The following is an 11,887-nucleotide window of genomic DNA, read 5'->3' as shown; positions in this document are numbered from 1 at the left end:
ACCAGTTCTGGCCCCAGCAGCCATGGTTCCAGCCCCAGTTCTGGCCCCAGCAGCCATGGTTCCGGCCCCAGTTCTGGCCCCAGCGGCCATGTTCCAGAACCAGTTCTGGCCCCAGCGGCCATGGTTCCAGACCCAGTTCTGGCCCCAGCAGCCATGGTCCCAGCCCCAGCGGCCATGGTCCCTCCTCTAGTCCCAACTCAAGTCCCTTCTCTAGTCCCTACTCAAGTCCCTTCTCCAGTCCCCTCTCTACTCCCTCCTTAGTCCCTCCTCTAGTCCCTACTCAATTCCCTTCTCAAGTCCCTTCTCTAGTCCCTTCTCCAGTCCCTCCTCTAGTCACTTCCCTCGTCCCTTCCCTAGTCCCTCCTCTAGTCCCTTCTCTAGTCCCCTCTCTAGTCCCTTCTCGAGTCCCCTCTCCAGTTTCCTCTCAAGTCCCCTCTCGAGTCCCCTCTCCAGTGTCCTCTCCAGTGTCCTCTCCAGTGTCCTCTCAAGTCCTCTCTCCAGTACCCTCTCCAGTACCCTCTCGAGTTTGCTCTCGAGTCCCCTCTCGAGTCACCTCTCGAGTCCCCTTTCTAGTCACCTCTCTAGTTCCCTCTCGAGTCCCCTCTCGAGTCCCCTCTCCAGTGTCCTCTCAAGTCCTCTCTCAAGTCACCTCTCCAGTACCCTCTCGAGTTCGCTCTCGAGTTCCCTCTCGAGTCCCCTTTCTAGTCACCTCTCCAGTTCCCTCTCCAGTCCCTACTCANGGTGAAACTGGTAGGTTTTCGCCTGTTTGGGGAGTTTATATCCAGTGTACCTCGTTTAAACATTGAATGGACAGCTAGCCTATATATACTGTCTATGCCTGCTAGCTGTCCATTCAATGTTTAAACGAGGTACACTGGATATAAACTCCCCAAACAGGCGAAAACCTACCAGTTTCACCCACTATCTCTGCCACCTCCCTCCATGCCTGGCTCCTCCGGTTTGTATCCCGGTAGATGAACAGAGACTGATCATACAGCACCGGTTGATTCACTACTCGCAGCCTACACACGGTTTGATTGGCTAGCAGTTGTACTGGCAGATTTTTATAAACGGGATTTGATTGGCTGACGCTTCCGTCGAAGCTTCGAGCAACGCGTAGCTACGCTCCCCACAATGCAGTTCGGCAAAGCGTGACGTCACCCCATTCAAAGTGAATGGGCAGAAGCGTTGAAGCTTCAACGCACGCCGCTGTGTGGACGGGCCGTGAGTCTAACAATAATGAAAGGTTGCAGTGCTAAATTGCTGTAATAGGTGAGAAATGACACCCTTGTTAAAATATGATTACACCATTTTTTTAAGATTACTGTCCTAAATGTCTTTCCATTGCAACTCTAATACCCATCACCATTATAATAAAACAAACTGAGAGCATATTTTACACCCTGGAGTTAACCTCACCTGCGCACTGTGAACATACTATGACTATACAAGGCAAGCCAGATTAAAATGTCCCAGTTATAGGTAACAGTATTCTGCCCTCCTGTGATTGACAGCGACCTTTTCAGTGTCCATATGAAGCGTCCCAGTCGTTGTGCTTTCCCCACACACTTACCCAAGTAGATAATTCCTATTCTCAGCCAGCGTGAATGGGGGGGGGGAATTGAGATGGCCACAAATGGACAGAAATTGCTCTAAAAGCTACATATTATGGTGCAGTGTGGGGGTGTTAGTGTTTCTGGAGCCCATTCTGACTGAGGTTCAGGTGTATTGTCAAGTATTATTCGTTGTTGTGGTGCATTGCAGTAAAACAATTATGTATTACATAATACGAGAAAATACATAAAACACAAAGTCAAGAAATCCTTACATAAAATGGAAAAATACAATACAAATAAATTCAGTTGCCAAAAGCTGAAAAAATATATAGATTTCAGACTTGTATTTCCTTTTTAGGGAAGAGGTATGGGATAACAACCTACAGCAGTCCTTTAGCAATGAAGTAAACCCTTTGGAAGTTTGTGCAAGTCCTTCATGCCTCCCAAATTTGTGTGCAGTAGATGAACACTAAAGAAATTTACTTGAGAAACTGACGGCAATGGAAAATACATACTGTAAGTCCACGTTTATTCACCAAAGTCGCCTTGAAGAACGTCTTATATTATTATTTTTGACCGAAAGATCAAGGAAATAACACATTTGCAATTGAGTTTGCTTTAAAAAACAGAATTAATGAATTTTATTATATTTTCCCAATATTCTTGCATTTTAATTTTTACATTGTAAAATGTAAAAAAAAAGCGTTATTTTTACCAATAAACCCTACATTTATCACAATCACAGTTCAGATTACATTAATTAATCATGCCTAGAGTAAACTAATTAAAGTTGTGTTTGAGGTTCACAAGATAACATAGTTTTGGTAATAGGAAAAAACAACATGTCAGGATATACCAGACAAGATTTATTATAGCACCCAATACAAACAAAAGATCAAGTTGGAAAAAAGGGACAATATTGCCTTTGAGGATAAGAGATTAGTAGCCGCCCACCTTGAAGAAGAAGAACAGGACATGGAGCAACATCACATTAGCTTTGTGTCGGCTACAGAGTTTAATCACAGCTGCTCACAGTGAGTTTTAGGACTGAAAAACGTCACAAATTACTGACTGAAATTAGCCGGTTTAGCAGTTTTAAGAGTAATGGGAGCGGCACTGTAAAAAACGTAGCACTCTGGAAAGAATCTATCATTTTTATTATATGATTTGGAAGAAAAATGAGACTTAGAAAAGAATGAGGCATTGCTGACAGATTTGATAAATGACATCCCTCCTCCAGGTTGATTTAGTGAAATGATATGTCTGTGTCAGTTTGCAAGTAGGATGTCATATATTTAAAACATATTCGGATGTTTTTTTTATTACATGTATACTTCTGAAATGGAATCTCAGCAGGATCATTCTTTTTCTATTTTTTGTACTGATGACTGAGCTTCAAGGGAACTGTCTTAAAATCAGCAAGCATCCAAACCCGCAGAATTATGCATTGTGTGTTTGCTTGAACCCAGCCGCTTTTCAAAATTGCAGAAAATTGCTTTTCCTCTTGCATCCAGTTTCATTTACGTCAATCAAATCCTTGCTATTCGCAAGACGAAAAAGCTCTGCAGTTAGTAGAATCAACAATGAAGGTCATAGTCTTGAACTTTATACAGTCTATGGTCTTGAACTGCTGCGAACAAAAGCCAGTCATTTATATTTTTATTGCGCATAGTGCTCAAAGTACTTGGAAGCATCCTTCAATTCTTGACAGCTGTTCAACAGTATCTTAGGTCCAAGCTGCAGTTTCTACATATAAATGAGCTTCCTTTACATAATAAGCGCTTGCCAAACAAGTTCCCACAATGCTGATGACGCCTATAGCCGCCAGCTCAATCTCTGTGGATCTCATCAGAAAAAAGGTTCACAATCAAGGGGACTGAAGTATCCAACTGTGTAGTGCATATCTAAAAGATTATTTGTGATGCCTTCATATATGGTGAAGCAGAACCCAGCAGAACATCTGGCTCTGTGAGCCCTACGCATAACCTCACACTCTCTGAAAGCCACAATGCAACTTCACAGGTTACAAAAATAAGTCATTTTGTATAGAAGTCGAAGAGAAAATATCCCTGCAAAGAGGAAAAAAAAAAAAGATTGCGACGGATAAAGTGCCCAACTCAAGGCTTCAAAAAAATAGTCAACATACTCAAGGGTCACGTCACGGTGACTACGTCCACTTGAAGTTTATAATAGAACACACTTCATTCACACAACGATCGGAAAGTGAACATTTTCAGGCACTGATTACTTGAAAAAAAACGTGGGTTTGAACATTGCAGAGTGTAATCAATATATAACCCCTACTTCCATGTAAGAGAAAATGATTAAAGGAAATTACCACAGATAAAGAACATATTACACTTTAACTAGCAAATGATGTATTATGTATAACCATGTTGTTGATGTGTTGACAGCTTGCCCCGGATGACGCCTGGAAGTGTCCCCACTGTAAGCAGCTTCAGCAGGGCATGGTGAAGATGAGCCTCTGGACTCTTCCTGACATACTGATCCTCCACCTCAAGCGCTTTCGACAGGTATGTGAGCCTTAAAGTGGGGAAAACAGTTCACGGGAAAGAAGGAGTTCAGCTTGAATTGAATCATTTAAGCCTTGAAGTTGATCCTATTGACATATATCAATTAACAATTGACTAAATTACTGTTCACTGTGAAAAGGGACACTCTAATGGACAAACCCAGAGAGAACCATGAACTGCAGTTCCCCCTCCCCGTTTCGGTTCAACTTATTTTCAGCACAAAGGAAACAAGAAATTCCACTTTGTGCTCTCACCAGCATCAAACATCTAACAACCTTAGCTACCAGTTATTGTTACTTTTATCAGCTTGATAGCCAGATATTTCCCTTGTGGTGTAGAACACAAAATAGCTAATAGAATAGCAAACATGTATCACTTGGCTAAGAGAAAAAACAAACACTGAATGCTAATGTTTTCTGGGATCGGTGGATATATGTGAACGTAATTGTTTGTAAACACATTTCCCTGAACACCTTAATATGATAACAATAAATCAATATTGTGTTTCTTTAACGTAAGTAAAGAAAATGTTCTCCTGGTAATTGTTACATCCAATATTCTGAAAGTAGTACAGATACAGGCTGTGACTGACTGAGAGGATATCAGGGAGGGGTTAGATAAGTGTTAGAGTTATAAAAGTAAGATGCATGAAAGACAGTTAAGTAGTATTGATATTGCAAGGCAAACTGTCGCTCAGTTAGTATTACATTTTGTCTACATATTTGACTGCAAATCCTCTCTCCAGCCTCCCATAGAAACACAATATGTACATTTCCAAACATTGAACCATACCGTCTCATGTTTTTTTATGTTTCTGTTTATGGGAATTATTATTTACTTCCCAGCTTCCCAGATCGTTTTGTGTACCAAAGCATCTGGCACATGAGATTCTAGTTTTCCAATAGCTGCACACACCTGACATGAGGAACACCCACATGGTGTTTCATTTCACAGCTGGCACTAGCCGCTCCAATCCCACAGAAGTTGAAACACTTTGACATTACACGTACCAAACTCCAGTTTTGCTGCCAAGGTTAAGTCCTAGCTTTGCCTCCAGCGTTGTCCAGTGCTTGATTGGCATCCCTCGCCCTCAGCAAATAAGCAGGTGGCCCTATATTCAGCCATTACTCAGTCATGGCCATTGCTACTTTGACCATTGTTATTTTTTCCCAGCTTTTGACTCTGTGCCAAGGCCCAGTTCTGCCCTGGAGACTTAACCAACACAGTGTCTGAGGTTGTGGGGGTATGCATAACCTTCAATCACAGCCTTCAATCAGGAGAAAATGTGCCAATCCCAGGAGGGGGACCGAGGCTTTTACAGTGAATAGTCATTTCAATGGGAGATATTTACATTTTTGGCGATAAATAATATATGATCGTTTGTACAAAGGAGGGGAAGCACTCTAACAGGAAGGTTCACTTCATGGCAAAAAATGAAAGATTGATAAAGTATTTCATGAGCAATGTTGACAATTACTGCCAAGCAGTAAAAAGGTTATGATAAACGTGGCCCAAAGTCACCTATCTTATGGCATTTGTTGGAATGGATCCAGTTTAGTAGGTTATGTGGATATCTTTGTGCCAGGGTAAAGTCTAAACTTTTCACATACAGCACCTCAAGGGCAACGACTAGGTCATTTCATGGTTTTGAGGGCTTCAGTGGCTTCAAATCTCTCTCTAATTTGTAGTAATCACACCCAGAGGTGCAAAAAGTCTCAAGCTGATTTTTTAAAAATCTTTGTTTAACGCAATTGCTGCAACATCACTGATTGGGTAGTAATCCAAAGGACATATACGTGCTGGAAGGTTACTATACACTCCTCTAGTTTTTCTTCCCCATGCAAATGTGATTCATCACTGCGTCATTTTAATTAGAGTCTTAAATTATATCCTGCTTAATTAATTTGACAGCTTTTTAATTAATACTGGGATAATTGTTAAACCCGCTGTTCTTGGATAATCACAATAAACAGTGTTTTATGTTTCATGCCTGCACATACACATACTCTATATGTATTGTTGGAACAGGTAGGCGAGCGGAGGAACAAGCTGTCCACCCTGGTCCGTTTCCCCCTCACTGGTTTGGACATGGCCCCCCATGTGGTGAAGAGGAGTCAGAGTATGAAGAACCTGAACTTGGGGGCCTGGCCTCCTCCTTGGAAGCAGTCCTCAGGCCAACACCAACCTGACCTGACCCTCCCCCAGGACGCTCTGTACGACCTCTACGCTGTGTGTAACCATCATGGAGGAATGCATGGGGGACACTACACTGGTAGGGATTTTAGTGCTATAATACATCATTGACCATGCAGTAACTCAGTCTGTTAAGGGTTTTCTTTGCCATCTAATTCATCTATGAGTTGTATTGTTAACAGAAAATGCATTTATATTCTATTAATATCTGCAAAAAAAACATCTGGTGAAAAGACCTTCACAAATAAGTAATTGAGTATACTAAAGATAAACGTTGACTTGCCATAAATCAGGTCTGAGTACATGAGTGCACATACATTTGTTGCCTGGCCCGTGCTTTTAAACATTGCCGATTGAAGCTGAGTGCTGACTTTTATACACTCCCCCTGGCTCTGAAAACATTTACCTCCATTTTTTCTTTGTCTAATTGAATACAAATGTTGCATATCCAATAATTGGTTTGTGCACCATTGGTTTTGATGAGAATCCCATGTATACACTTTTTTGTCAGGTACATAACGTTGAGTATCCACTGTATGAGTTGCACAATATGTTGGCATTTTTAGTCATATTGAAGAAAGTGTTGAACATTTTCCAGATGTCAGTATCATGAGTGATAGATAGGTCTGATTCCAATTTCATTTATAGAACCGGTACAGTTTGTTCAGACTGTAATAATATTCTCTGTTAAGGTTAGTTTATTTACATAGCATATTTTATACATAAAGGCCATTCAAAGTGCTTTAATTATGAAAGACAATTAAGGTAGAAATCAGCATTTTAAATACATCTGACTCTTCAAGAGGGGCAAAGGTATACTAACAAATGTTGTTTAATGACCTCTGGAAAAGCATTGATAAATTAAAGGTTTTAAGCCTAAATTAAAAATAACTCATGTTGACTCCATGTTGGAGAGGAGTTTTAAAATATGTTAATGAACCCTGAAGTTGAGAGTCAAAGATTGTTGGTGTTGGTGCATCATGTTATATTTTGTTTGAATGGAGGATTAAAAAAAAATTCTTTACTTCTTGACCAGATGGGGGGATGAAGACAGGATGTTTTCTTTTCTTTTTGTCTTTCAGATATAAATGGGGTTGTTGTTACTTATAACATCAAGATTGTGGCAGATGGGTGTATAATTCCATGGTACCAAAGTGGAGTTTGTGTTGTGGATTATCTATTAGGCTTATCCTCAGTTTCTGCTATGTAAATGTTTTTGATTAAACTGTGGCTTTCGATAGGGCTGAGAAACTGAAAATCTGAATGTGTTTACAAACTTTAGTTTTATTTCTAATCATGTAATATCTGCTTGATTGGGAGGGATCTTTTTAGATTCCTACTGGAGCTGATTTGCCGGGGACTGATGTGAAAAATGTCGAGCTTAAAGTGTTTTTGTTTGTTTTGTTTTTATGTAGAGCTGGCTGGTTTGATTCAAAGGGTCTTGTTTTTTCAGTTGAATGTGGATATAGAGTTATACAAAGTATAGGTTATTATAGGACATTTAAAGGTGGCTTTTTCTGCCCATAAGCGTTGGTAGTATTCAGTGGAGGAGGTTGCCATTTATTTTTTTAAATAGGAGTGAAGGTGAGTCCAAAAAGCTCTGACAGCCTGCGGGGGAAACTAATGCCTAAATAATTGATGTGATCTCTGCCTAAAAGAAGAGATAATGAATGGGCCGCCACGTCTGCTGTCGCTGTAACTCTTTGAGCTGAAACACCCCTGTTTGATTCCAGTTTTGAAACCTTTATTGCATGTCCCTACCCTTCTCTCTTCTTTATGTGTACACTGTCATCTGTCAAAGATAAAAGTGAAATGCCTGAAAAAAATGCTCTTGAAAAGCAGTCCCTCACAATTGTTCTGTTTAATCATCAAGTGGGATCCCGTTATATCTTCTGTTCCATGACTTTAACATGGATCCTGTGAAAAATGTTAGCAGACCTCCTTGAAATAAACTGCGGAGCAAACACATAGTATATTAAGCTTGAGTACATTTTTAGATTAGTGAAATGTACAGTACAATATGTGGAAGGTGCTCAGACAAAATAACATTTATTAAACAAACCCTTTGCTTTCCTTAGGTGATATATTTTATTATCTCATATTACACTTTGTTACTTCATACCATTCAATTCAATGTACATCTATACTTACAATAATAATAGAACAATTTATTACAATGACTACAAAATAAAACACGGCCACATTCTTAGGCAAAGTCATTTCCGTCTCTAGTCTAGTTCTACATTTCTTCAGTGTTTGGCAATGGCCACTGTAGGTGACTGTTAAGATGGGAACTTGACACACAGTAAAGGCAAGATGCTCTGTAACTGAAGGGGATAGATAGTGAAGAGAGACACACAGTGATGAGGCTAGAGATTTTGAAGTATTGGAAACAGCAAGAGATGAGCCAGTGGAGCAGCCGTCTCCATGACAGCTTGCCTGACAGTTGCATGCATCTCGAAAGAGAGGTTGGAGGAACGATAACATCATGGACACAGTGGGGGGATGCATGATCTCACTGAAATAAAAGTTAACTGTAGAAATGATAGTGTGTCCATCTGCTATTGGCTGACAGCTTGACGGATAACAAACAGACAGCAGCAATGTTCCACTCTGAAGTCTCACCTGCTGTATGAGTTGTGTGTGTGGTTATTGGACCATTTCCTGTGTCTTATGTATACAGTATAGAATATTTTGATATCAAAGATCTAAGCCTCTTTCTGACAAAATAGCAGAGTTGAACAAATCTGATGATGAAACCATCTTTGAATTTCTTTAAAGTATTATACATGATACCAGATGCGATCACTTTGTTGTAATGGCTACATACAGTATGTTCCGGTACCCTTTGTTCATATTTGTTGTCATTTCCTCTTCCAGCCTACTGTAGGAACTCAGTGGACGGACAGTGGTACAGCTACGATGACAGCAGCGTAGACTTGGTTCCTGAGGAAGAGGTTTGCACCAGAGGAGCGTACATTCTTTTCTACCAGAGACGCAACCTCATTCCTCCGTGGTCGGCCAGTTGCTCTGTCAGAGGTACGTCATCAAACTACTAGCAAACAGGAGATACTGGGTAAAAAATGGTGTTGTTAGTTGAAGAAAAATGTTTTAATTAAAGGGGACCTATTATGCAAAATCCACTTGTTCATGTATTTTATACATAATCATGTGTCCCCTCTGTGTAAAGAGATTCTGAAAGTTTCAGGAAAAAAGATTCACTCACTTTTTGTCCTGATCCATTTATATAAAAACCTGTCTGAAAATGAGCTGATCAGATTTTGGCCACTTTATGATGTCATCAAAAATTGTTGGCTTGTGTAACCATTAGCCAATCACCAACCAAGGTAACACCCCCCACCTTATCACCTGAATCTCCTCCTAGAGCACCATTGTGTTCTTTTTAACCAAATATCTCTCAGAGGGGCGTGGGGAGAGGCTCCTTATTTTCATCTGAAGTAACAGACAGAGAATCAGCACTTTTGAAACAGGGCTGAAACAGAGGGGATTATGGGATGCTACAATGATCTGTTTGGTATTTCGAGCCAAACACTTCAGAGACATGTTTTGTATATATCTGAGACCTATAATATATAGATGAAAAACAGTATAATAGGCTTTAATGTCTTCACTTCACACACTTCTCATATTATCCCTGAGCTTTCCGAGAGTTGCAGATAAGAGATCTGTCTGACAGATTCTGATGAAAAATAAGCAGAATAATAATTCACCAATTTTGTTTGCACAGTACAGTAAATGCATTTTTCCTATGCATAAGGAGGAACAAGCTGTTCAGAACTGGAAGACAGGGAGAATATACATCTTCACAGATGTGATCCATCAACACATACCGTATAGTAGGGCTTTCATGAATGCTGCATTTGAAAAAGTAGTCTAATAATTGATTAATCAACTATCAATTATAATTGTTTAACCCAATAACATTGATCAATTCTTATCAAAAGATCTCAATACTACAAGTAAAGATTTAACTGATGTAGGCGGGAAAATAGCGGAGTCTCCGATTGGCTTTGAGAAAATGTTTAAACAAGCTTTGATCTTAAACTAAAACCACTTAGTGAAATAGAAATAATCCTGGATGGTTGTAAAATTGTTTTAATATAGACATCTTAAATCTCAATATTATCTCAATATTCTGATATCGATTAACAATACGACTGCTTTCTTGCAGGCATTTCATGAGTCTGTCCATTTCTAAATACCTTCAATTATATTCATTTAACATGGCACGACAAAGAAACTGATTGCTCAAAAGAAGCTATTCAAAAACGGTTGTGAGAATGTCATCTTCATTAGCAATGCTTTCTTACTGCAGTGCTAAACCCACTGATTAGTGCACACAATGCAAAGCGTTGACTAGTGGTTTGACATTTGTCTGTTTCTGTGAAACACTTAGTGGATTTAGTTTAGCTTTAGGAAACAAAAATAGTCACTAAATTGTTGTGGATTAATTATTAAAAAACAGAACATTTAAAAGGAACACAGTAGGAACAGTAAAAGGTGTTCTTCATAGTTTAAAGCAATTATTTAGACTGAAAGAAATATATAACCTAGCCTCATAAAGAAAATATAACCCTACTTACACAATTGTACAATTTAACAATACTTGTAGCTCAGTAGCTGGTATAGGTTTCTGTTCCACAGGGCAGATGGTGCCCTTCGCCCTGACATTTCAGTAATTGAAATTTGGCTCCAATAGCGAAACAATTATTCCAGTGTTAATTAAAAAATAATCACTTTAACCTCGGCAAATATCAAACATATAAGACCCTTACAGCGCATACTTACAATTGTTTTTAAATCCATTTTGTTCACGGTGCATCTGGCCAAAGCGGTGTGCTGTGCTTCAAAAAAATTGCACTCAGAAATGACTTAAATATCAGACAAAATGCAGGCCGGCATATAGAGGACACATTCAGGTGATCTTTAAGGTTAGGGTAATCTGGAGAATTTTTTTTTTCGTTCTCTGGTAAGACAGTACATGATAATAAATGTCAGCAGATTTGTAACATTATTAACCGGCCATGGCTGCTCAGCGGAGGGCAAGCCCATATAGAGACCACAAATGTCAGAAGGCCTCTTATTTGTTAGGTTTTACCTTTATCATTATGAACTGTCTGTGTTCCACTATATAGTGCATGTCCGAGAGAGCCCTATTTTTAGCTCCTGCATTTAAAGGGCACATATTTTCTTCATATAATGTACTCTCCCTAGATAAGTTTGTCCTTCCTGAACAAAGAAACACTAAACAGCTTTGAGTTGAACACATGTTTCCTCAGGTAAAGGCTCGGAACATTTCCTCTTGAAACTGAACAATTCTTTGTGCCATCTTGTATTTCTCAACCTCAATTAACATTAAAGATGAGTTACATCCAAGCACAACATCACAGACTCTTGCATTGTGAGCAATAGGTTCCAACATGAGCACAAGATATTCATTTTTCATTGCTGTTCTCACTGTTTAGTAACATCTAAATGTGGTGACTGCTGAGTTCTTCTGTGTTAAACATTCGCTGTATGATAATATAAAAGGATACTTTTCCTACTTTGATTGTTGATTATTTAGTCAACAAGGGGGGGGGG

The 11,887-nt window shown here is 39.5% G+C and overlaps 1 protein-coding gene across 1 annotated transcript in view; it reads left to right on the top strand.

Annotated features, from left to right (window-relative positions):
* LOC104947997 (ubiquitin carboxyl-terminal hydrolase 43-like) overlaps positions 1-11,887 on the top strand; it is a 62,894-nt gene that overhangs the window by 49,934 nt on the left and 1,073 nt on the right. The window contains exons 9-11 of the mRNA XM_010774137.1: positions 3,971-4,090; positions 6,119-6,362; positions 9,164-9,322. Of these exons, the coding sequence (XP_010772439.1) occupies positions 3,971-4,090; positions 6,119-6,362; positions 9,164-9,322 (523 nt within the window). The remainder of the gene's footprint in view (positions 1-3,970; positions 4,091-6,118; positions 6,363-9,163; positions 9,323-11,887) is intronic.

This window comes from Notothenia coriiceps, unplaced genomic scaffold (genome assembly GCF_000735185.1).
Source record: "Notothenia coriiceps isolate Sejong01 unplaced genomic scaffold, NC01 NC01_scaffold00013590, whole genome shotgun sequence".
NCBI lineage: Eukaryota > Metazoa > Chordata > Actinopteri > Perciformes > Nototheniidae > Notothenia > Notothenia coriiceps.
Note: the sequence above shows the minus strand (reverse complement) of the source record. Positions and strands in the feature narration are given on the sequence as shown.